General features: G+C 44.1%; 8 protein-coding genes across 9 annotated transcripts; 4 read left to right on the top strand and 4 right to left on the bottom strand.

Annotated features, from left to right (window-relative positions):
- Window positions 1-52: 52 nt before the first annotated feature.
- Window positions 53-5,300, bottom strand: LOC125770137 (exportin-5). Its single transcript, XM_049439455.1, has 6 exons — window positions 5,015-5,300; window positions 4,433-4,682; window positions 1,683-4,363; window positions 1,240-1,606; window positions 998-1,166; window positions 53-923 (listed from the first exon to the last, which is right to left on the bottom strand). The coding sequence occupies exons 2-6, from the start codon at window positions 4,549-4,551 to the stop codon at window positions 561-563; spliced, it is 3,699 nt and encodes a 1,232-aa protein (XP_049295412.1). The 5' UTR covers window positions 4,552-4,682; window positions 5,015-5,300; the 3' UTR covers window positions 53-560.
- Window positions 5,301-5,428: 128 nt separating this feature from the next.
- Window positions 5,429-6,637, top strand: LOC125770240 (nucleoporin Nup37). Its single transcript, XM_049439640.1, has 2 exons — window positions 5,429-5,751; window positions 5,821-6,637. Exons 1-2 carry the CDS (start codon window positions 5,605-5,607, stop codon window positions 6,634-6,636), a joined length of 963 nt encoding a protein of 320 aa, XP_049295597.1. The 5' UTR covers window positions 5,429-5,604; the 3' UTR covers window position 6,637.
- A 189-nt stretch (window positions 6,638-6,826) lies between these two features.
- On the top strand, window positions 6,827-7,883 carry LOC125770265 (28S ribosomal protein S2, mitochondrial). The gene is made up of 3 exons (XM_049439670.1): window positions 6,827-6,965; window positions 7,034-7,093; window positions 7,165-7,883. The coding sequence occupies exons 1-3, from the start codon at window positions 6,938-6,940 to the stop codon at window positions 7,797-7,799; spliced, it is 723 nt and encodes a 240-aa protein (XP_049295627.1). The 5' UTR covers window positions 6,827-6,937; the 3' UTR covers window positions 7,800-7,883.
- LOC125770252 (uncharacterized) lies at window positions 7,877-8,988 on the bottom strand. Its single transcript, XM_049439655.1, has 4 exons — window positions 8,875-8,988; window positions 8,456-8,803; window positions 8,283-8,390; window positions 7,877-8,228 (listed from the first exon to the last, which is right to left on the bottom strand). Exons 1-4 carry the CDS (start codon window positions 8,930-8,932, stop codon window positions 7,879-7,881), a joined length of 864 nt encoding a protein of 287 aa, XP_049295612.1. The 5' UTR covers window positions 8,933-8,988; the 3' UTR covers window positions 7,877-7,878.
- A 208-nt stretch (window positions 8,989-9,196) lies between these two features.
- LOC125770165 (RNA-binding protein 28) lies at window positions 9,197-11,229 on the top strand. Its single transcript, XM_049439513.1, has one exon. The coding sequence runs from the start codon at window positions 9,341-9,343 to the stop codon at window positions 11,210-11,212; it is 1,872 nt and encodes a 623-aa protein (XP_049295470.1). The 5' UTR covers window positions 9,197-9,340; the 3' UTR covers window positions 11,213-11,229.
- A 68-nt stretch (window positions 11,230-11,297) lies between these two features.
- On the bottom strand, window positions 11,298-12,774 carry LOC125770274 (oxysterol-binding protein-related protein 11). The gene is made up of 2 exons (XM_049439679.1): window positions 12,290-12,774; window positions 11,298-12,222 (listed from the first exon to the last, which is right to left on the bottom strand). The coding sequence occupies exons 1-2, from the start codon at window positions 12,372-12,374 to the stop codon at window positions 11,669-11,671; spliced, it is 639 nt and encodes a 212-aa protein (XP_049295636.1). The 5' UTR covers window positions 12,375-12,774; the 3' UTR covers window positions 11,298-11,668.
- Window positions 12,775-13,002: 228 nt separating this feature from the next.
- On the top strand, window positions 13,003-19,878 carry LOC125770142 (polycomb protein suz12). Of its 2 annotated transcripts, none has more exons than XM_049439464.1 (6): window positions 13,003-13,949; window positions 14,087-14,133; window positions 14,208-15,904; window positions 16,779-17,136; window positions 17,221-17,530; window positions 18,320-19,878. In XM_049439464.1, the coding sequence occupies exons 1-6, from the start codon at window positions 13,745-13,747 to the stop codon at window positions 18,355-18,357; spliced, it is 2,655 nt and encodes an 884-aa protein (XP_049295421.1). In that variant the 5' UTR covers window positions 13,003-13,744; the 3' UTR covers window positions 18,358-19,878. The 2 variants fall into 2 exon arrangements, with proteins under 2 accessions (XP_049295421.1, XP_049295420.1); XM_049439463.1 differs by having other exon boundaries at window positions 17,972-19,878.
- LOC125770299 (G patch domain-containing protein 1 homolog) lies at window positions 19,856-23,018 on the bottom strand. Its single transcript, XM_049439709.1, has 2 exons — window positions 22,816-23,018; window positions 19,856-22,744 (listed from the first exon to the last, which is right to left on the bottom strand). The coding sequence occupies exons 1-2, from the start codon at window positions 22,874-22,876 to the stop codon at window positions 19,908-19,910; spliced, it is 2,898 nt and encodes a 965-aa protein (XP_049295666.1). The 5' UTR covers window positions 22,877-23,018; the 3' UTR covers window positions 19,856-19,907.
- Window positions 23,019-23,042: the final 24 nt, after the last annotated feature.

Raw genomic sequence — 23,042 nt, 5'->3', positions numbered from 1 at the left:
ACAAACCTACGGAGCTCCTGTCCGGTAGCAGCGTATTCCGTTTCAAAAACTGTTCAAAAAACATACCTACAAGCTGGTGACGATATCATAACAGAGAAATTTAATTTCCAATTTTTACACGAAAACAGTAACTATTTTACACTGCCCTACACTGGTTGCGCTATTATGGAAAAAGCAATAAACGGTAACGGTAATTCGTTTGAAGGAGAAAAAAAACAAACGCATAAGCGTAACGGTTCATCCGGTGCCGAACGATTAGCTTTACAAAATTATCGTTCGTTGCGCCCGCTCACCCCCCTTCAAAACTTGCCAAAGGCAGAAGCGCGCCTCAAGACTTGCATTATTTCACGATTGACTAATAAATATAAAAAAGTACGAAGCTTAAGCATAAATTTATAATAAAAAAGTATTCACAAGTCTTGAGTGTATGCTTCGGAATTTTGTCGTCTTTCCCTGCCAAGAGTACAGCCTTTTCAGATAGATGCATCCTTTGCGGTTCGATGAACTCTAACGCCGGATGCGCATGTCTGTCCCGACTACAACACACCCACAACATGACACTAACTACGTCGGACGAATAAATGCGCCAGCCCAGTTTCCTGGTTGCTTTCAATCAAATTAAATGCGTTCGAGCGATGATTGTTGGGTGGGGCGACGATCGGTGGAAGGTTCAGAATTTTTACCTCCTTCCGACCATGCTGACCAATGTTACGTCCAATGATATTCGTTGTGATCTTTTTGAACAGATCCTTCTTTGCCTTATCGATCTTGTTCCCTTTCGTGCTGCCGGACGATATCTTTTCGTCAAGCTTCTGTATATCACCGGCGCTCACGTTCGGGATCTGCTGCAACACTTCCAGTATGTTTGGGAACTTTGGTCGAAGTATTTCGTACGTCTGCACACCGAGCGTAATGAGCGATGTCTGGAATTGATGGAGCGATTGATGTGCATTAGTATGTTGGTCCGGAAGTTACATTTCCCACCGAGCCCACGTACCTGATTAGATTCGTGCTGACCGTGCAGCTGAAGTGCCTTCAATACCGCGATGATAATGTGTGATGCTAACGTTTCCGTGACTAACTGTTCCGACGCTAGGAATCGTATGATTGGACCGCTGAGCAGTGTCGCTTTCAAGCTCGAATTGCTGTCATTCCACGAAAGCACGCTGGGAATTGTGGAAGAACGTTTTCTTTAGTAAGTTTAAATTTTCTTTTGATGTTTGCTCTCGCATTTCATACCTTAAAACCGTCATAACGATGGAATTACTAGTGTATTGATTGCGCAGCAATTTCCCACCGAGATCACTGATGACTTCCGACGTCATGGCAGATTGTGCAGCGCGTGTCAGCGCTTGCGGTGTACCGTCCATACTCTGATCATCCTGATCCATACCGCCAGCCATCGGTGCATCGGTGGCTGAATTTGCGGTCGGATCTATGGTACTTCCGACCAGTGCCACCTTGAGCACATCAATATACTCTCGGGTAAGCGTTCGATTGAGCATATCTTCCAACACTTCCTGTGTGTCGCTCACATCCTCCCCAAGCTCGCCAGATTCGTATAGCGACGTAATGTAATGCCAGCGAGCAGTCAGTCTTGTCAACACTGCAAACAAATAAAAAAAAAATTTCATTCATTCATGCTGAATACCTGATATTCCGTGCTGCGTCGAGACACTCACTGAATGGTACAAAGTGGGCAAAGATCGGCAAAAGAACTGGCTCATGGAACACCGGTGGGCAGGAGTAGATAAATGGCTTAAGAAATACCCGAACGATGGTTCGGAGGCGAAAATCTGGCACATACTCCAGGCTGGCAAACACACTTCCAACGATAGCGTTCGCGATTCCGGGCAGGGCGTAGAGATCTCGCCCGAGCGACGGTCCAGCCGATCCCATCATGTGATAACAGTGCTCGAAGATATTCGACAGAAACGTTTGCATGCGCCCGAAAGCTGTCGGTGGCATCTTTTGCGACGGATCAAGCGGATCCTGCAGCACCGGCGACACACCGAGCAGTTGCTTTTTCTCGCTCTCCTGCATACCATTGGCATTGCGAAAAGAGGCAGAAAATGTCTGCAATGCGTCCGGTTTCCACAACTCGTTGAGGCAGCGCATCAGCGACAGGATGTGGGGTAACAGTGGGACAACGTGCGAGGTAGCTGGATTGCGGCAGATCGGATTCCCAGACTCGGTTAACGCTACGACGAAGCCACCACGCGAACAACGATCCGGATCATCTGGCCAAGAGCAACGCTTGATAACACCCAGGACGAGACTGAGCGCGTACGTAAGCTGCCTTCGGTTTACGTTGTACGGATCCTCGATTGTAGTGGCAAACGGTTCAATGGCTGGATGGTTCAGACCGACGTACTCGATGAAGGTGTGAGCATTTTTTACTACCGGCATCAGTATTCCGCCCCAGATCGATACTCCATCGCGAATGACTTCCGACACGAAGCCGCTTTGACGCTCAAAGTCACAGAAATGGTTCGAAATTAGCAGCAACGCTTCCAGCAACGTTACCTGCTCAACCTTGCTGAGCCGTTCCGGCTGAATGATGAGGTTCTTTACGCTTGTGTTGATCTGGTCAAAGATGGGCAACAGCAGAAGCGGATATTTGTGCGCTATTTTCACCATTAGAGCGGCCGCATGGCGACGCAAATTTTTAACCGCTACCGAACGCGTGTGCCGTGTTTCTCCCTGTTCTTGAAAAATGAGTGAGGCGAATATCTTTTCCAGCACCCGTGGCAACAGCTGGACACCGGTCATGGCGACACAGTTCGCTGCCGTTATTTGGCAGGAGGACATGCTGAGAAACACGAACAGTGAGGAAATGCAGGACAGTAACACCGACAGGACGAGCGGATCGGTTGATTCCACCTTCAAACATTCCTCGAGCAGCCTTAATCCGGCCGACACGGACGGACGTTCGGTGACCATTAGAATGCGCGATAACACCCCATCTAGCACGTTGGTCAGTGCGTCCCATTCGAGGTATACCGGATCGGTAACACTGCACGCGCTGTTACGCTCGGTCGTGGTCGTTTTCTGTAGCCTTGCACTAAGCCAGTGTTCGCAGTAGGAAAACGTTACGAGCGGTGCTATTAGTGTCGCCTGACGAAAGATTTCCAAAAAATCCGTTCGACAGCGATAGAAAAACACTAACCACTCTTCCTCTCCGTCGTAATCGAGACTGGCGAACGTTTGCGGATGCATCGTTACCTCCGTGGGGCGCATTAGCGGATAGTTTACCTTTATGATTTTCGGTCCGATCACTTCGATCACCTTTGGAATGTACTCGAGAACCTGATGCTCCTTGGATATTTGCTCGTGCTTTAACAGGCTCGTCCAAATCAGGGCAGCGGGATGAGCGAGACTGTAGCTGGAGTGACGCGTAAAGATCAGTACCGTGCCTAAGAAGGTCGCCAAACAGTGGGGACGAATGGGTTGACAGTCTTCCTTGCCCCACAAGGCCGTAAGCTGCGATGCTAATCCGGTCAGCACTGGGATGAGTTTTTTCAGGAACATATAGTACGATTCCGTCCCGAGACGATCATTTTGTGAGGCCGCTTGATAGTAATGCTCAACCGGAGCATCCTCGAAGAGCAAGAGCAACGGTTTGCGATCCTTCAACTGCCCTCGCCGGTTTGCAATCTGTCCAAGGCAATCTGCAGCCGGTTGCTGGAAGTCGACGTCCGTCAGCAAAATGCACAGAATCTGTAGTAACCGTCCGTTTGCCGCCATGACATGATTGATGGAAACCCACTCTACGAACCCGGTTAGTGTTTGCAATGCGACCTGCACGACACGACTGTGACCGTGTGCCTTATGCTTATCTCCAACCGAGGTAGCGCTTCGGAACTCACCCACGTGGAGTTCGATTAGTCGTAGGAAAAAGTTGAATATCTCCGACATATTCACGGTCAGTGCCTGGTAAATGTCCTTCCGCCTTTGATTGGATTCGATTGTCTGCAGCAGTGCTACGTCTTCCACTAATCGAAGAAACACCAACAGTACCAGCTCCGTCTGCGCCATGCCCTGCGAACAGGCATCACTCAGCTCAACCAGCAGCGTAGTCCATTGTTGGGGCCATTCCCGTTTGATCATCTCCACGATAATTCGTGACACGCCGTCCTTAATGTGAGCGAGACTTTGATCCTGTGCTTCCCCGACGCCGGCATTTAGCAGTTTCATCGCGTTTTCTTTGATGAATATTTTCTCCTGCTGGGAAATGCTGTTCCAATTGAACTTGATCGTATGTTCCATCAGCTGCAGCCCGAAGTGACGTACGATGGGCGGATAGTTGCCGGTCACCAGTGAAAGACCCGCTTGTGCGCACAGCGGAGACACATCTTTGAATCTGTAAAGGAACATTTCGGATTGTTACAATGATCCGAATGATTACAACTAAAGGGCACTAGGCACATACCGTTCACAGGCTACGTATGCGTCCATCCGTGCCTGCTGTGTTGCTTCTGGATCCATTGTTATCTTTACGGCACGTGCCAGCTCGTTGGCGAGTTCCACCACTTCGTGGGCCATCTCCATATCGGCCGGCCTAGGATCACTCTTTTGCAACCTTCACTTTCCAGGCACTGAGCAGGCTGAGCACTGGATTGCTTCAACGGATGACACAGAGCACGTACGGGGCAGGAGTTTTGCCGCTAACCTTAGGCACACTATGTTTGCAAAGGAAAGTAACAAATAAGGTAACATGTATTTTGCAGAATACGATGCAGAAAAGGAGATGAAACCCCCTATTATATACGCAGCAACATTAATTGTTAGGACTGGTAGCACGTCAGACAGCAAGTGAACTTGAATGAAAAAGTTGTGCAAATGATGCAACATGCTTTTTCATTACAAAAGAACACTACTCCTTTGAACTCCCAACAGGGAACTGCACTTCTCGTGGTTCATGCTTAGCGCCGTGTATGAAATGCTTCCTCGAGGAGTGCATGGTCAGTGTCACGGCAGCAGTTTTGTGCATGTTTCCTTCCAAATAACTTACCGCACACTTTTCCCAATACGATTACACTGTCAACACTTTGTCATTGCAGTCGTTGATGTTTGCTGTAGTCACGCCTGCTGAAATAGGAACGATAATTGTGGAAAATGCAGTGGGAACGATTTTGGTAAACGCGGTCTCGCGCTGCGAAATTTTCTTCTTCTTCTTGCAGTTTGCTCAAAGCAAACGACATCCCCAAGCAAAAAGTTTCGACTTGTCAAAAGCAAATGACAGTTTAAACTTGACGTTAGCGGGTTTTTTTGGAGCACCATCGCGCCAGATGTGAATTCACCTGGTAAAATTGCTTTGCGAAAGGCACGCAAATAGGTTGAAGCGCTGGAATAGATTTTATTTTATTCTGTTTATTTAATTAAGTCAAATTGGTATTATAAAACAATCATTGTTCAATTTTATTTGTTCTCTGATTTCAGGCGACTTTTGGAGCAAATGCAGTTATCTTGGGAAAAATTGACAGACTCGGTCTCATGTCAAAAAACGCCGGCATTGCGCGGAATAATTATTTTGCTTGTTTGCTTCTTGTATTGTGCGTACGACGATTTGGTGTTAATTTCGTTTGAATAAAAGGATTAATTATGGACACGAAAGGATCTCCACCAACGCACACCATCTCACTGCCGGAGCAAATCATCACTTTTGAACTATCGTCCTACGAATGGTCACAGAATCTGTTGTGCATTGCGTTGATGGACAAGCTCGTGCTTGGTAGTGTGCGCTTTCCGGTAAGAATGTTTACATGCATTGACCTTTGCTGTTTGTGCAATTCACGTTTCTCTACTTTCTGTTTTTAGGAAGAAAACGACAATGAAACCTTCGAATGGAACCAGCTGAAAGAAATTCATCATAAAAGTAGACCTCATTCCGTAGCATTTGCTCCAGAAACTTCACTCGCCGTGGTTCCCAAGAAGGTTGTAATTGCTAGTGCTGGATCGGATTATAAAATTCATATCTTCCAAAGCGATCTGGACCAAAACGATACGGTGCAACTATTGGAAGGCCATCGTTCCTACGTAAATCATGTAAGCTGGGATCCGGATGGTGAATTCTTGGCATCTTGCAGCGATGATAATAGCTGTATACTGTGGAAGTGTAAAGAAGATTATGCCCAGGGTCCTAGTTTTTTCTTCGGTTCTGCCGTCGTGTCTGCAAAATGGCATCCGGAAGAATCAGGACATCTTTTAATTGCGGAAAAATGTGGCGTAGTACATCTGTACAAGGTGCATCTGAAGACATCGATGCTATCGGTCGAAACGGACACTAATCCGCTCAGTTACGTGGACTGGAATTTAAGCAACTCCGCATACGTTGTGGCGATGGCAAGAGGTAATGTTTTCTTCTGGGATTTGAAAAATTCCAGCTGGCCGATCGAGAACAAACCGTTGCATGACGAGTGCGGCCATATAGTGAAATTTTCTCCACACTCCGAGCATGTAGTTGCCAGCATCGGGAAACCAAATGCAACGCTGAAAGTAATTCACATGAAAAACAAGCTGCCCCAAATTGAAGCGAAATTGCTGCTTTATGGTGGCCTTTGCTGGCATTATCAATTGCCGTACGTTGTAGCAGCTTCCGATAGAGCGCTATGCTTCTGGAAGGTGTTAATTTAGAATGAAACATTTTGATTAATTAAAATTCTATCTTGCGTGAACAGTTTCCTGGTAGTTCTAAACCATTTGGTTGTACTAAAAATAAGTTTTCTGTATAAACCTTAAGTCGAAGCTGATTGCTGTCAACGGAAAAAAATAAACATACATGTCAATAAACAGCACGCGCATAGAATTTTGATGCTCTAATCCAAAACAATTCGATCGAAAAGGAAGATTCCCTGCGAGCCTTATTGCATTTGATACACTACATTGGTAGTGAATATCAGCGTTTTCGTCAGCGTTTATATATCACGTAATAAAAATGCTTCTGCGTAGGGTGTTTGCTGCCGGTAAGTTCAGAAGAACCGGGCGTATTGGCGGCCGGTACATTACGTCATGACTTTTTGTTTTATTATAGGTATTCCACGATCGTTGTCCACTGTTACAATGCCTGAACAGTTGGTCACATCGGAGAGAGGTAAGTTTGAAACAAATCTTTCATTTACGTGTGCACACACATTACTCTGTATTCTGGTTTTGCCTCCACAGTCTCCGACGTATTAAACCATCCGGACTATTTTGATGTTCATAAGCTGTTCACTGTTGAGGATCTGTTCAAAGCTCGAGTACATCTAGGCCACAAGGAAGGTACGCTGAACAACAATATGAAAGGTTATTTGTTCGGTAGCCGTTTGGGCCATTGCATTATCGATCTGGATAAAACGGTGGAGCATCTACGCACAGCCCTAAACGTCGCAGCCCACATTGCGTATCGGGATGGAATTATTTTGTTCTTCAATCGAAACGCTCTCAACGCACACATGGTGGAACAAACGGCCAATGACTGTGGCGAATTTGCGCACACACGTTATTGGCGGGGTGGTGTGTTTACCAATGCGAAGGTTCAGTTTGGAGCTGTGACGCGATTACCGGATTTGTGCATATTTTTAAACACCATGAACAACGTTCTCGATATGCACACGGCCGTGCGTGATGCAGCCAAGATGAATATTCCAACGATCGGAATCGTAGATACGAATTGTAATCCAAATCTGATCACTTATCCTGTACCCGGCAACGACGACACTCCGGCTGCGATCGAGTTGTATTGCAAACTGTTCAAAAAAGCCATTCTCCTGGGAAAGGAGAAACGAAAGGCCCACGCCGCAAGCACAGCACAGTGAAGTAGCTTTTGGAAAACTTTTGTTACTAAACGATTAAATAGATTAAAAGTTAGCCTTTAAAGATAGAAAAAACGAGATTTTAAAAAGCGTCAGCTTTATTACTACCGTTACCCTCCCATTCCATGGTTTCAAAGATCACCTCGTTGGTGCTTTCATCAATATAGGCGAGAACGCATAGTTTATTCACCACCACCGAAAGCCGGCAAACACGAATCAGATACTTAGCGTCTAATTTTTCACTCACGCCATCCTTCAATACGTGTACCATATGCGATGCGTGAAAATACATTGGATCGCCTGGATATAGCAGAAAATCACACCCAAACGCATCTCCAGTTGTTATAAAACCTCCTTGCTTCCATAGACACTCAAAGATGCGATATTTTACTCCTTCTTCTTTACTCAAATCCAGCGAACACTCTGAAAAGCCTTTATAACAAAAACATTACACAGTTGCCACCTCGTATGAATAATCATGCTTACCAAGCGCGAGAGGATATTTTAATGGAATCTGTACCATTGCATCGAATTTTTCTTTCATTATCTTTTCCCGTTCTTCCCTGACCAATTGTTCAGCATCCAGATGGATATCTGTGTGAACGAGAAGAGGAAATTAGTAATATGCTTCTTATGGTAGAAATCGTTCCCAAAATTACCCTCTTCTTTAACTCCTGTTTTGAGCAGTTTTTTACGCTTTCCTTCGATAATTTTTGGCAAATGTTTTTGGAACGCTTCCAGCCTTTTCTCGATTGCTGGCATGCGTAATTCTTCTTTCTGCCGCTCAACCATACAAGCGTACAGGTGTGCTTCCTCATCAGAGGGTGCTCGTTGCAAAGCACTGCTGTGATCTACCAGGCGTATTATTTGTTTATCTAGAAGTAATTTGAGTTCCCATTTCGAAAAAACAACAGGCATCCCTTGCTGGTTTACATTCCTCGGATGGGAGACGGAAACGCCGATTAGATTCCCGGGGATCCGCCATTCCAATCGCAGTTTTAGATAATCTACAAAAGTGGCGATAGTAATGACTATTAATGTTGGACAGAGTGGTAGGAGAGAAATCAATAAGATTTACCTTCGGCGTCAAAAATTACTCCACGACCATGCATATAGCTTACTTCAATCCGGTTCATTGCTGCACGTTTTGTGCGTAAACATTCGTACCAGAACTACTGCACTGTTTGTGTACACATTTTGTACAAGTTGTCAAAAATAAGGTGTGACGGTATTGTATAATTTTAAAAATAATATCGGAATTTTCTTTTTTGTATTTTAGAGAACTATACGAGGAATAAACACTTAAAACCTTTGAACAATTTTAAATTTGTATTTAAGTATTAATTTTTATGTGTGTATACCTCCGATGTACTCACCTTGGATTCGTGATCGAAGGCCGGTCGTTTGACAGTTGCGAGATCTAAACAAATGTGGCCACAACGTGTTTCACTTGCTGGTTCCAAAAACGGAGGCGGTTTGCATTTCTTTTCGTTTGATTCCTTTATCATTATTTTTGTTTCAGAAAGTGTTGTTTGAAAGTGAAAATGGACAATTCGAAAAAAAGCCACGCATCCAGTAAGTTCAGCAAAAATGAACTACGCCGCCGCAGCCGCACATACCTGCACCGGCAATGTCGCATCATCGTTCGAAACCTGCCGTATAAAATCACGGAAGAGATGCTGCGTAGCAAATTCGACGGGTTTGGCAATCTTGAGGAAGTTAATATTCTTAAGCGGGAGGATGGAAAGCTGGTTGGCTGTGCGTTCCTACAATTTTCCAAGCGAGAAGAATCTGATCGGGCCATTCAAGAGATGAACAGCCAGTTTTTGATGGGAAGGAAGGTAGAGGTGCATTACGCTAAGGATAAAGCAGATTTTTCTAGGATAAAAAGAAAGCAAATCAAACAAGAAGATGCCGTTAAAATTGAAGACGATGATGATGTCCAAATTAAGGATGAAGATGAGGATAACGATGATGATGAAGACGACGATGATGATGAAGACGACGATGATGATAAAGACGACGAAGACGACGACGATGACGACGAAGATGATGAGGAGGAGGATGAGGATACCAAGCCTCCAAAAATGTCGAAAATGTCCGTAAAAAAAGAGAAACAACGGAACGAAGTTGAGGAAGAGCGTGAAGTGTTTGTAAAGAACATACCATTCACAGTGGATGCAAGCGAACTGAAAGAGATAATGTCCCAGTTCGGCATAGTGGAGAAAGCTCTAATCAACAAAGAGCGCGTATCGGGACACTCGAAAGGGACGGCCTTTGTAATATTCCGGTTGAAAGACTCAGCTCAACTCAGTTGCCGACAAAGTCTCAAACTGAAAGTGCGTGATCAGTTTGTCGAAATTTTGCCTGCACTACGCAAGGCGGACATTCTGCAACGTGAAAAAATGAGACAGGAGAAACAAGCGAAAGATGCACGAAATCTGTACCTCATTAAGGAAGGATTAATAATGGCTAATTCGTCCGCGGCAAAGGGAGTATCGAAGTCTGATATGACCCAAAGATTGCGCTTAGAACAGCGCAGCCATGAATTGCTAAAGAAATTCAATCGGTTTGTCGCACGAGAGCGCTTAACTATTCACAACATCCCGCAGTCCTACACGAATGAGGAGCTACGCAAAATGATCATCAAATTCACTTCCTACAAACCGAAGGAATGCCGCGTGATGCAAGACAACCGCCCTTCGTTCGGCAGTGCAAAGGGAAAATCGCGGGGGTACGGATTTGCTTCGTTTGCCAAACATGAAATAGCGCTGGAAGTTCTACGCAAGCTCAACAACAATCCGGATGTTTTCGGAAAGAACAGCAGGCCAATCGTTTCGTTTAGCATTGAAGATCGAAACGTTTACAACATCAGACAGAAACGATTGGAAAAATCGCGCCTCAATAATCCTACCTACCAGAAGAAAATGGAAGAGCTGAAAGCGAAAAAGCTGCAAAAATTACAATCCCGAAAGAAAACCAATCGGGAAACACTGGAGCAATTGGCCGTAGCACCGACTACACTGTTGCAAAAACTTAACTCCAAGACGAGGGCTATCGAATTGAGGCAGAAAAAGAAACAACGCAAACGTGACATCGAGCAGATACCATTCGCGGGAGAGCTGGCGAAAGAAGGGAAGACGAACATCCGATCGACTCGTAAGATATCGGGTCAAGCCGATTCCCACATGAAGCGAATTCAGCAGGAGCGCAAAGAAGAGAAAAGGGAGCGCCTCAGACAGGAGCACGCGAGGAACAAGAGAGCAAAACAGGGCGTAAAAAAGGTTAAACAGAAGATGAACTTCAACGAATTGAAAAAGGAAGATGCATTCTTTAAAGAAGCCATAGGAAAGTACAAGGATATGATCAGCCAAGCAAACAAACAACCAGTACGAAGTAAATGGTACAGCGAGTAGCATCGCAGCACATTAGCAAAATGCGATGTATCTGTAATAAGAAAAATGAAGTACACAATAAACGTTGAAGTAACCAAATGCACGATTGAGAGCTATTATTGTGGGATTTTATTATTTAACAAGAGATTACATCCTAATGAAATATAATTCTAAAAATTAGAAAGGAATAGTAATTCTTAACAAGTATGTTACACATTGCACATTTAATTATCTACCTTTTCTGTACTTAATTTTTTTACATCCATATTCGAGGTCTAAATTATTAGAAACAATCTGGTTGGTTTGCATATACACGTTTAACTGCCCATCATTAACATGAGAAATGTATCCGAGAAAATGGAACGGCAGGGTAACCGTTACATAGCACTTTTATCTCAAAATTGTTTATCAAGCGGCATCCTCCTTCATTCAGTAGGAATTTCTATTACATCCATCACGCGACAAGGGACGCTTGGGCTAGAAACTTTGCTCCAGTCTTGGGTCGGGCATTAGTTCCTGGTGCCTTTGCAAAAGGCCCAAACACTGGAGCAAGCAGTGCGTACTAGCGGCGGACACTGCTTTCACCATGAGCAGATCCGGATCAGTGTTCGAGACCGGACCGTTCAAATTTTCTATGGCACGTGCGAGTGCGGCATTGCTGAGTTCCGTCTGCTGTAACTGTTGCCTGGCCGCACCGAACGCATCGTGTGCTGCCAGTTGATCGCGCGGTGGAAGTGCAGTTCCAGCAGAATTCGAATGACTTTCAACTACTGCCCGTAACCCGTCAACCCATTCTTGGCGGGCCCGAGCATCTACTGCCCGCAATTTCAGCATATCTCCGGAGGCGCAGTTCACGGTGAAAGTTTTAGAGTCTTCATCGCTTGGACAAATTACTGCTCCGGCCAGGTGTACCTGGCCGCGAGGAGCACTACCGACGATGTGGGCGTTCGAATCTTCTCCGGCCGGTTCACACAGATAGTAGCTTAGCAGTCCGCCCTGCGCATCTACACTGAACCAACGATACTGCCAGCCTGAAAGTGAATCCAGTTGTTTTTGGTGATTTTGGAACGATCCGCCAATGAAATGATTGTTTGTTACCTTTCACTACGTTTGTGTACTTGTACAGCTGACCACTGAGTTGCTGACGATTCATGCCTAGGACTTTATTTAAGTTAGATTCCATTCCGCACCATTCACTGTTTGATATGATTTTAAACGGGCTTACAGTGCACGGAATTCATAAACAATATAAAACAATACCCCAGATCCACCAGATTGTATTTGTCGATAAAAGTTTACGAATGTAATCCGTCGGATACGCATGTGATGACAGAACTGAACAAGATGATTCGATGAAAGAAAAAATGTAGCTGCGTACTTTAGTACTATTTAACTGTTTCATGTAGAATGCTAGTATGGATACAAATCCATACATTCCATCCATTTATCTATTTTTAATGTGGGTCGTACTTTCTGTAAAGGTTATAAGAAAATATTTATTTATGTCCGCCATCAGTAGAATAACGTCTTTTGTACAGCTTTTTAGTACAACCTCTTTGGCTTCTCGAAGGTACAGGGTAGCTCTGAATGTTTGAACTTTCCCGCTAATTATTTGATAGCTCAATAGCATGCAATAACAACAATTAAAACATTGTTCATTGTTTATAATTGATTGAATATTTTCACGATTTTCTACTTGCAGAATTTTAATTTTCCAGCAAATCAATTGAAATTCTTTTATTCGTTGGTTGCAGTCACCTTGAACAGCTGGCTGTCATTGCTGAATAGGGCGCTGTACTAAAAAGTTCTAAGCGTCACCTGCTGTCAAGCACAGCCTTTTTGAGCGGGTAGGTAATGCAGATTACTGTAATATTCTAGCCAGACTCCACAAGGAATCTGAAAAAAATAGGCTTACCTACAATATCTGCTTCCTTCTTCTTAAAAGCAATCGTAGCTTAAGACAGCAGGTAATGGTGGCATACGTAGCACTGCAAAAGTAGGAGCAAATTGTCGCGATGTGTGATGGTGCAGTGGGCTTTGCTGTGCAGTACCGTGAAGAAGCGTAACAAAGTGTTCTGCGCCTGCTGTTGCTGCCGCCGCGTTCTCCGTGTTTCTTTTTGCGGGGGAAAAAATACTCCTGCAAGACGTGGGTAGTTAACAAAACTTTAGCTAATGTTATCGTAATATCTCGAATGAGTGGCGAGTAGGTGAAATACCCGTATGGATGAAAAATCCACACAGAGAAAAACACGAATATCGCCCAAAGATAAATGCACAGCAGGCTTCAGAATAAGATGTGCTGATTAGTGCGAGTGAGACAGCAGGTGTTGAAAACCCATACGCTCAGCAGAAGGCAAGCCGTGTGTATTTCTGTCACCTTTGCGTGAGTGTGTTTCTGCGTGCTTTAACGCACAGCACTATTGTTTTGCTTGGGTATTACTTGCTGTATGGTAAATAACCAGGAAGGAATCAAAAGCATCTCAAGCCTATCGTGTAGCGTGGCTACCGGTCGCAAATAATTGTCCATTCTGAAGGCCTACAGACAACGAAGCAATGGAAAAACAGGCTAGGAAGCACGCAGACTTATCGCCTAGTGGCGGAGGTAACACTCCATCGTCCTCGAGCAGCAGCACCAGCAGCAAAACCAGAAAGAACAACCCACTGAAGAAAAAAGAAAAGGACACGGAAGTAATGGGCCGACCCTCGCGGAACGAGATGTTAAATGCAGATCACGAAGTTTTCATACAGGCTTTCGAGAGTGAGTATATTAATCTTTACAGAACAAAACGCAAATCTTGCCTAAAGGTGTATATCGTGGAGTGGATAATGAATGCATTCTAGTGGGTTTTTACTAATTATAATAAATCGTTTGTTTATTTGTTTTTATGTTTTTAGAACCCACGCAAATCTATCGATTTCTTCGAACGAGAAATGTTCTGAAGGTGAGCAGACAAAGTGCTAAGAAACTGTGCACATTAAAACTACTGTTTTTACTCATTCTTTTCCATCCTATCAGCCAATTTTTCTGCACCGCAATCTGACCTACATGCGTAATCGTATGTCCCGATCTCACAAATCCCGCCAGTCTTTCAAAATCGACTCCATGCTTGCACAGAAAATGACCAAACTGCGTTCGGAAAAGTCCAACGATCTAACGATGTCCGACGGTTACTTGACGCTATTTTTTCTCGGATTTTTCGACGAGAGGAATCAAACGATGAGAAACGGTGCCGATAGCAACGGGATCGTGTTGCCGCTGAAAAGCTCATTCACCGAAGAAACCGACGACAGCGAAAACAACTCCGATTATGATCGCAAATGTGTACAGGTCGAGACGAATTTACTCAAGATAGCACACACCAAACGCAAAGACATGACTGCCACCCAGATGCAGTTGACCGTCGGAAAGTCGCAGGTGCTGGTAAACCCGAAAGACGATCAGCAATCGATTGCTAGCAGTAGCAATGGTCTTGGTGTCGATGAAAAACCACCGATCGTGAGCATACCGACGGATTCGTTCAACACAAATGGTGTTACGAGCGCAGTGACTGGTCCTCAGGTGTCCTTCATTCTGCGCTTTCGCGTGCAGTATATGGTTCCGAGCTCGAACGGAACCAACGAACAACACTATTTGACAAATGGTACCGTAAGCGATGGCGAGGAACCGTCAGCTAAGCGACAGAAGCTGCACGGTCATTGTAAGATGTACAGCACGGAATTGACACTGTTCGATAAGTATGGTCGCTGTCTGCTCAAGGAAGCCGATTACGAGCTGGCGGTGAGGGAAATCATATCACATCAAAAGGTGGTCACAGCGAAGTATGGATCACCGATGAAGAGCCGCTACTGGGGTGCATTTACCGATTCGTGCGAAATTATGGACTATATGCCTTTGGACGACTGTAGCAAAAGTGACGCAGTACCACCGACCAGTGAAGATTTTATCGATCGCTACGAGGAGATGATCAAACCCATTCTCAAAGTTCGGCTGCAGTGGACCAAAGAACCTCCGCACGCTTTCGAAACCGCCGGTGCCGAAATCAAGATGGAGAACGGGTATAGCGATAAGGAGAACCACAAACCACCGTCCCCGTCGGCGACGGACTCGTTCAAGAAAGGACTGAATATCAACATTAACAATAATAGCATTCTAACGCCAGCAGCGGCAGCTGGCCACCTAGATGACGTTGATCAATCGCTGAGCGAGGGCAACGATGCGGAAGATTCATCGATAAACGACGTTAACGCAGATTTGGCCCTTGTGGCTGCTAAATTGAGTACGCCAAAGAACGTAAACGAAGCAAAAGTTGTTGTCTATCACTTCATGCACAACAACTTCTCGCGCCAGCAAACGGAGAATATGGACAGATTTACCTGCCCGTGGTGTTGCCTAAGCTGTGGCATGCTTTACTCATTGCTGAAGCATCTGAAGCTTTGCCACGGACGGTTTAACTTCAACTATGTGCCCATCCCGGAAGGTGCCCGTATCGACGTAACGATCAACGAACTGTATGATGGTTCTTACAATGGGTCACCACACGATTTGCTCGTACCGATGACAGCTTATACGGTGCGTGATCCGTTACGCCGGACGGTTGTTACCAATCTGCTAGTGTGCCGCCCACGGCGACCGAAGCCGAGTCTTGCGGAGTTTATCGATAACGATGAAAACGAATTCGATAGCCAGCGACCGTACATTACAGGTCACAGCAGGTTAGTAAAACGATGACCAATGAAGTGGTGGGATGTGTATAGTGAAAACTTACAGTGAAGACGAACATCCTACATTGCAGTAGGAAGTAAAATGCTCACAAAATGGTTTAATTTTAATTCAGCACAAATTTTATTTTGTTCAATTCGGTGAGATGAAAGATGGTTGCCCCAATAATTCTCGATTAAATGCAATGGAAAAGTTACAAGCATTTTTGAATATGTTGTACTAGTTGAAGTGAATTTTTTCCAGCGTACTCGAACTTTTGTAAAATGAAAAAGATAATTTAAAAAGCATTCTCAATTCAACAATTAAAACACCCTTCCGACAATGATGGATGTTTTCAGCTGAGAAAGGAAAAGTAAAACACGCGTATTTATATGTATTTTGAACTATAATCTACATTTTTTACGAACATTTTGTTAATAAACTGCAAAAGATCGCTATTGTAAACATTTCTATACACAAACCAAACAATGCAAACCAAAAATTGAAACAAATTTGAATCAATCTAAATAACGGAATATAACGATTTGTGCAGATAATTGGCATATGGCAATACATACACAATAAACGCGCCAATTCGATATCCGCGAATTTTTTCGGTCCTGTTCAATAGTTCATTTTAAACAAAAACCAAAATGTAGGACACATTCTACATGTTCCTATGCATATTCACACTTTCCTGGAAAAGTATCGAGAAATGGCTCCAATGCCATATGCCTTTGACAGGCTTGCACATCCTTTGTCAATTCTTAGTACAAGAAAACACTGGTGACATTCGTGGAATTGAACTGAAAACGCTTTGGTCCGTCACTGGACGTACGTATTCAAGAAACAAATAATGAAAATATGCTCGCTCTCTCTTTCTTTCAGAATGTACCATCACACCATGACTTGCCTGCCGGTGTATCCTAGAGAGCTTGATATCGATTCGGAAGGTGAAAGCGATCCGCTGTGGCTGCAACAGAAAACCATGCAGATGATTGACGAGTTTACCGACGTGAACGAAGGCGAGAAAGAGCTGATGAAGATGTGGAATCTGCACGTGATGAAGTACGGATATGTCGGGGATTGCCAGATACCGATCGCGCTAGAAATGTTCATCGATCTCCGTGGGCGCGAGCTGATGGCGCGCAATCTGTATCGTAACTTTGTGCTTCACATGTGCTCGATGTTTGACTTTGGGTTGGTATCGGCCGACGTTATGCAGCGTATCATTCGGAAGCTAAGGGTAAGTTACAAAATGGCAGATCGCAGATCGACGAAATTGAGAAACAAGCATGCAACGATCACTTCTTTTTTGTTTCGATTGTAGAAAATTCCAGCAAATGATACGGAACTGCAACAGACGGTAAAACAAGCGAGAACTGAGCAAATGAACTACTGGAACAATGTGACCGTACATAAGCAGCAGACGGTAAAGACGGAACTCAGAAACGGTAACGGAGAGCGCACTGCCGGTACAGGCGCGAGCACGTCCATTTCGGGAAGTTCGTCGTACCATCACCATCAACACCATAAGTCGGGTCACGGTGTCAGTGGCAGCGGTCCATCAAACACCGGTGATGGACAGCAACGCAAGGTTAAGCCTACCATCACGCCAGCGAAAAACACGGATCCCGGAGGTTGGTAATTCTTTGCGATAGGAAGCTTTTACTTCACACTTCCGAAATGTTATTCCTATATCAGGATTGCCCTCTAGCTATAGGAGGATAATCAGCTTCTAGGATAGCGAGGATAAATGGATCTGTTGAACGATCTTCGCTGATGGCTTATTTGTTCCTTTGGGCTACTGTGCGTTATTGTTGCGCAGAGGCTTTAAAATGCGTTATTATCTATTTTGGGTTTTGTTATTTTTTTTACAAACAATATTCATTTGCGCTTTCTTGTTGCTTCTGGTTTACTAACTTTTGATTTTTCCTTTTTTTTTCTTTTTTCTTTTCATTATTTCTTTTGTTCTCATGTTTGTGTTTGCCATTCTCACAACGGTTTGCGGCTTTTACAATACTGCGCTTCATATTATTGGTTTGTTTTCGATGTCGCCTAATGTTTCGATTTGCGTGTAGCCATATTACCAAGAAGCCGCCGAAGTGCTAGTAACATGGCAAAGGGAGGTACGCCGACCAGTGGCAAAAACGGTGGCTCCGTCACGCAATCATCATCATCATCCGGCAAGGCTACTAATGCGCCTTCACATTCCACTACCATGATGGCGAAACCACCATCAGGTTCAGGGAAAGCATTATCATCCTCACAATCTGCCACGGCTGGCAGGAAATCATCAACCGCTACTAAATCCACTGCCTCCCCTTCCACTTCATTCGCCAGCACAAACCAGAACAAACACCAGAACAATCATAACCATCCGCCCACATTTTCCCCTATAATGACCCGAAGGAAATCTCTTTCTCTAGGTTCGCATCTTCTGCTTCGAAAACGGTCTCTCAACTGATGCTGGCTCTAATTGCGGGCTGGTGGAACACTGGGAAGGATTTTGGGAAGACGCGAGTAACTAACAAATAACGGAATGGGAGATGGAATGCGACAGGAGGGGAAAACGTATATTTTAACAAATGTACATTTAGGGCTGGTGAACGGCAGCACACAGTGTGGGATTGCACGATCGTAACTTCGTTCGGATAGCATATTTTTATACATACGTACTAGCATGTAAGAAAGCAACAGTTTAAGATGGTACGCTAACGGTAAACAGGACTATGAGTAGTAGCAAAAATGGTTCTTACGACAAGCTCTAAAGTGGTTAGAGACAATGATGCAAAATTGTTGCTTGTTAGGCAAAAGAACATGAAGATGAAACCGTGTCGATAAACCAGTGAAAATCAGGCAAAATTGAATATGGAATTTTTTTTTGTTGCATTCTCCAGAGTATGCAGCTACAATTTAGCTTCTCTTTTACATGGAATATAACGATTAGGCACAGATAAAAACAAACTTATATGCAGGAATATTTCTCGGGAAGTAGTGAAAATAATTAGAGAAAGCTATTATGTAGTTAAGGCATATATAAAGTGTCTTTTTGAGGAGTGACATCGCGTGGTAGAGTAAACAATTGCATATACCTCGGAAGGATGCGGGCAGATGTTGCGACCGTGACATTGTTCTCCCTTCGTTGTCTCTTTCCCATTAGCCATTAGTTTTTATTTTCTCGTTGTCTATGGTAATCAATTATTGTGGAAAGGTGGACAGCTAGCAAAGGAAGGCTAGATGGTGTGTCCAAGCGCTAAGAAAGGAATTAGAGGTATAGAAGGAGATCGTGTTCAGGCTCCAATCACTGCCATTTGTCCAACAACTCCCTCGTACAGGCACGATAACTATGACTGATTGTAAAAGCTAGGGGGTGTTTAGTGATCCAACAGAACGGACTGCACGGATTGTTTATTTTTCAGAAATGTTTTTTTTTTAATATATCTTTTATCCATTCAACAAGTGTTGCAATTAGTTTGACCTACGTTAGAGATACCGGTGTTTTTCGATTGCGTTGAAATTGGTTCACATCTGTGCGTTGGAAGCAGCTTTTGCATCCTTATTTTAATCTACTTGCGTACCGTAGTGACAGATTATGCTGGGCAGAAAAAGAGGCCTCCCAAAACCGAACTATTGCGGAACTCATGTATACAATGTAGCCAGATATTTAGTTCTTCTGTACGTATGGCCGAATGTTTAGCTCGCGATTAAAGGACCGTTCTGCAAGCTTTTTTAATGCCTTCTTTATTTTTTGTGACAGTCTCCTCACAAGAAGCAGTTGTTTTTTTACAAGCTAACAACCCACAAATAAACGGAAAAGAAGATACTAAAAGGAAGGTTCGTACGGTAAAATTGTAGTTTCATTTACGGAATAGGAGTATGTGTTTTACGTTTCCCTTTATTAGCCCTGCCACTGTTTTTAGTGTCGAATTTGAACAAAGACGCAATAAAAAGAAAAATTTAGATGAACAATATTGAAAATAAGAAATGGCTTTATTTGTGTTTCACTTCATATCGCTAATGCTTACTCTTATGCTTATGACTACTCTTTTTTTTGTCCTTCTTGTGTTTTGCTTTCGATTTGCTTTTGTGCTGATGATGTTTATGTTTTTTCTTTTTCTTCCCCTTGCTCGACGAGGACGCATCTTTTTCGATCCAAATTTCGTCCTTCGGCTTTTTCGGTGCTTTTCGGGCAGCAAAAATGTGTTGTGATCCTGCCGGTTTTTCGGTATCAATCATATCGTTTTGTGAAGGAAGCTTTGGACCGTAATATTCTGATTGATCCGAATCGCTGGATGCATCAGATACTCTTTTTGTTTGATCAGGACGCTTCTTCTGATTATCATCAACTTTTGAGAGCTCTTGGGATTTGGAGGAAAACTGTAATACACCATCCCGGTTAGACAAATTTTCATCGCCACCGTTTGTAGGATTTTTGTATTCGAACAAATTTTTAAAAATACCACGCGGTGGAGAATTGTTGCGCAATATGTTCATCTGGCTGGCGGGCTTAATCGCGACAAAGCTGTCGACCATTTTAAGCTTTTCCTCGTCCGTTAGTGCATTCTTTCCGGACGATGGGATATTTTCCGCATCGGAACTTTGCATTTGATTCCCATCCTGGTTCTGATCGTCCTCTTCGTCACTACTACAAAAAATGGACTTAAAAAGATCACGTTTGTCCTCAGGCTTTTTATGTGTTGCCTCCAGCACTTTAGCCTCAAGTTCCGTTCGTTTTTTCGCTGGCTTTTGTGGTATTACGCTACGGGAAGGTTGTTGGGCAGGTTGCAGTTTTGATTGTTCGTCCATAACTTCATCATTGGACCGCCCAACCGGCGGTGTGTTCGTTGAATTATCGTTGGAGAAAAAATCCTTCGATGAAACTCGAATATTTGCAGTTTTCGCATTGCTAATTGGATCGACTGTCGAAGTCGTAGGTGTATGCGCTTGTTTTCCTTCACCTGTCTGCGGTACGTTAGGAATCATGGTGGGTGTTACAAAATCACGCCTATTAGTAACAGGAGCTTCCAGGTAATCGAATACAGAAAATTTCCCCTTTTCCTTTCGCCGTTTTTCCGTATCGTCTGTTTCGTCTACCATCATACCGCCGAATGGTTCTGGAACGTTGAACCGTTTGCAGATATCCTTGTGCGGTTTCCACATTACGCGAATGCGCTGCATACGAACTTCACGCACCTTTCCCGATTCACCATCTACAGGAATGGTTTCATCCGCAATCAGGCTCGATGCCGTTACGAACCTTTCTGACATCAGACCGTCCAATGGACGGTACATACGTTCGGCTTGCATGAATTCCTTCAACTCTCGTTCTCGATCCCAAGCAGAAAGATTTAATGGTTGCAATGATTCGAGATACTGTTCACGGGTTAGGTAGCGTTCCGAAGGTTGAAAACCGAGAAATCGTTCATAACGGTCCTGCTTTTCGGGCAATGCAATGAACGGTTTAAAACCTTCCTTTGTGGAACCAACATATTGTCGCTGCAGAATGCTCGGATGTTGCACCAATCCAGATGGGTTCAGCGATAAACCTGTTTGTTTGGAATTGTTTTCAGCATTTTCGTTTTCCTCTTTTTTCAATAAAAGTTTTGCATCTTCATTCATCACTTCTCGACTAACAAAACTGGAACTTTGCTTGTTTATCTTCTCCAACAATGGATTACTGACGACTGCTTTTTCGCCTAAGATTGCACCCCGTTCCTTCGGGTCGAGATCGTGTCTTCCGAGGCCTTTAATTTTGTGTTCATTTTCTTGTGCCATTCTTTTGGCCCGTCCCTCATCAATAGGGTCAAAGCGAGACCTACGTTCCTCCCAATTTCGTGGCCTAAAGCCACCGGGGACATCAACACGAAACACCTTTTTAGCTAACTTGCGTGCATTATTGGCAGGACAGAAACCTTCCAACGTGTTTGCTTCAAGTCCAGATTTTTTCGCCTCAATAGCCCGTTTCGATTGAGTTCTATCTTCGAGCGAAAAATCGTACCGCGTCATATCGTCCCGGGCGTACACATCCACATCGTCATCGTCTTCCAGTGCGCCTATACCGAAAGCTTGTCCGCGAATAGAAAGCTTTTTGTTGTTCTTACCAACCACCTCGAGTGTATCAAAGAGTCGAAACGCTTTGGAGGTCCCACCACGATCCAACCCGCTATAGCCTAATCCGAAAGTATTGTCTTTCAGAGCAGCTACCAAGGGATCAAAATCATCTGGAGCGAACGTGATCTCATAATCGCTATCAGAGCTATCAGTATCGTCGTTTCCATCGTTTTCTGTATCTATGTTCTGCTCTGATCGACCCGGTATTTCGCAGCCGTACATTTTCATGATATACTGCTCTTTGCTAGTCCGTTCGCTCGCTCGTCTTTTCTCTCCTTTCGTTTGTCTTTCACCGATTCCTTGGCCTTCTCGCCAGCCCATTTTTTTGAGAATTTTGACTGCCGTCTTTTCTTTTGCCGGTTCGAGCAACGCTCGCAACACTGGCTGACCGGGTATGGGACCTTTCGAAAAACTCAACTCAAGTCTTCGCTTGTTGGATCGAACGTTAGTACTGCTTTGTGCAAAATCTTCTTTTGCCTGTACACGTTGAGGCGCAATTCCGAACTCTCCCAAGTCCTCCTCGTCCATAAAATCCATCGGATTTTGTTGTCGAGCCATTGCGGATTTCTCTGTCCTAGAGCTTTTAAACTCCGATGGTTTCCAGCCTTCCTCTGAACCAACGGTATTCCAGTAGCCCGCCGAAAAGCCACCAGTAAACGCACCATGAAAACGACGCTTTCCATTGCTATCCAGCACGATTTGATCCTCCACCGTGATTGGTTTTTTTGATGGCACCACATCTGCAATAGGAATGTTGGGTATTGTTAAGCGAGGAGAACGAAAAATTAAAACAGTTTACCTTCTTATTTACCTTCTTCAAACGCTGGTAGAGCCGACCCATATCTACAAAGAGTTTCTTCGTCTTCGTCCATGTTTGGAGAAAAGATTAACTATTTTTGTCTAAACAGCGATTGAACGTGTATAATCCACCAAAAACCGAACGTAATCACCAACTTTGTTTTGTTTACATATCAGCGACATTCTGTTCATCTGTCAAAAGCGTAAAACCTAGCTCAAGGTTATTACAGTACAAAGGAA

The sequence above is a fragment of the Anopheles funestus genome, chromosome 3RL, assembly GCF_943734845.2.
Source record: "Anopheles funestus chromosome 3RL, idAnoFuneDA-416_04, whole genome shotgun sequence".
Classification (NCBI taxonomy): Eukaryota; Metazoa; Arthropoda; class Insecta; order Diptera; family Culicidae; genus Anopheles; species Anopheles funestus.
Note: the sequence above shows the minus strand (reverse complement) of the source record. Positions and strands in the feature narration are given on the sequence as shown.

Coding starts and splice junctions, on each gene's coding strand:
- LOC125770265 (XM_049439670.1), top strand. CDS start 6,938: ATGCTTCTGCGTAGGGTGTTTGCTGCCG. Junction 6,966..7,033: donor GCGTAGGGTGTTTGCTGCCG/GTAAGTTCAGAA, acceptor GTTTTATTATAG/GTATTCCACGATCGTTGTCC. Junction 7,094..7,164: donor GTTGGTCACATCGGAGAGAG/GTAAGTTTGAAA, acceptor TTGCCTCCACAG/TCTCCGACGTATTAAACCAT.
- LOC125770274 (XM_049439679.1), bottom strand. CDS start 12,374: ATGGAATCTAACTTAAATAAAGTCCTAGGCATGAATCGTCAGCAACTC. Junction 12,223..12,289: donor GTACACAAACGTAGTGAAAG/GTAACAAACAAT, acceptor ATTCACTTTCAG/GCTGGCAGTATCGTTGGTTC.
- LOC125770299 (XM_049439709.1), bottom strand. CDS start 22,876: ATGGACGAAGACGAAGAAACTCTTTGTAGATATGGGTCGGCTCTACCA. Junction 22,745..22,815: donor TCTACCAGCGTTTGAAGAAG/GTAAATAAGAAG, acceptor TTCCTATTGCAG/ATGTGGTGCCATCAAAAAAA.
- LOC125770252 (XM_049439655.1), bottom strand. CDS start 8,932: ATGAACCGGATTGAAGTAAGCTATATGCATGGTCGTGGAGTAATTTTT. Junction 8,804..8,874: donor AGTAATTTTTGACGCCGAAG/GTAAATCTTATT, acceptor CCACTTTTGTAG/ATTATCTAAAACTGCGATTG. Junction 8,229..8,282: donor AAAATATCCTCTCGCGCTTG/GTAAGCATGATT, acceptor TTTGTTATAAAG/GCTTTTCAGAGTGTTCGCTG.
- LOC125770240 (XM_049439640.1), top strand. CDS start 5,605: ATGGACACGAAAGGATCTCCACCAACGCACACCATCTCACTGCCGGAG. Junction 5,752..5,820: donor TTGGTAGTGTGCGCTTTCCG/GTAAGAATGTTT, acceptor TTCTGTTTTTAG/GAAGAAAACGACAATGAAAC.
- LOC125770137 (XM_049439455.1), bottom strand. CDS start 4,551: ATGGAGATGGCCCACGAAGTGGTGGAACTCGCCAACGAGCTGGCACGT. Junction 1,607..1,682: donor TGCCCACTTTGTACCATTCA/GTGAGTGTCTCG, acceptor ATTTGTTTGCAG/TGTTGACAAGACTGACTGCT. Junction 1,167..1,239: donor ATCGTTATGACGGTTTTAAG/GTATGAAATGCG, acceptor CACAATTCCCAG/CGTGCTTTCGTGGAATGACA.
- LOC125770142 (XM_049439463.1), top strand. CDS start 13,745: ATGGAAAAACAGGCTAGGAAGCACGCAGACTTATCGCCTAGTGGCGGA. Junction 15,905..16,778: donor TACATTACAGGTCACAGCAG/GTTAGTAAAACG, acceptor TCTTTCTTTCAG/AATGTACCATCACACCATGA. Junction 17,531..17,971: donor GAAAAACACGGATCCCGGAG/GTTGGTAATTCT, acceptor ATTTGCGTGTAG/CCATATTACCAAGAAGCCGC.
- LOC125770165 (XM_049439513.1), top strand. CDS start 9,341: ATGGACAATTCGAAAAAAAGCCACGCATCCAGTAAGTTCAGCAAAAAT.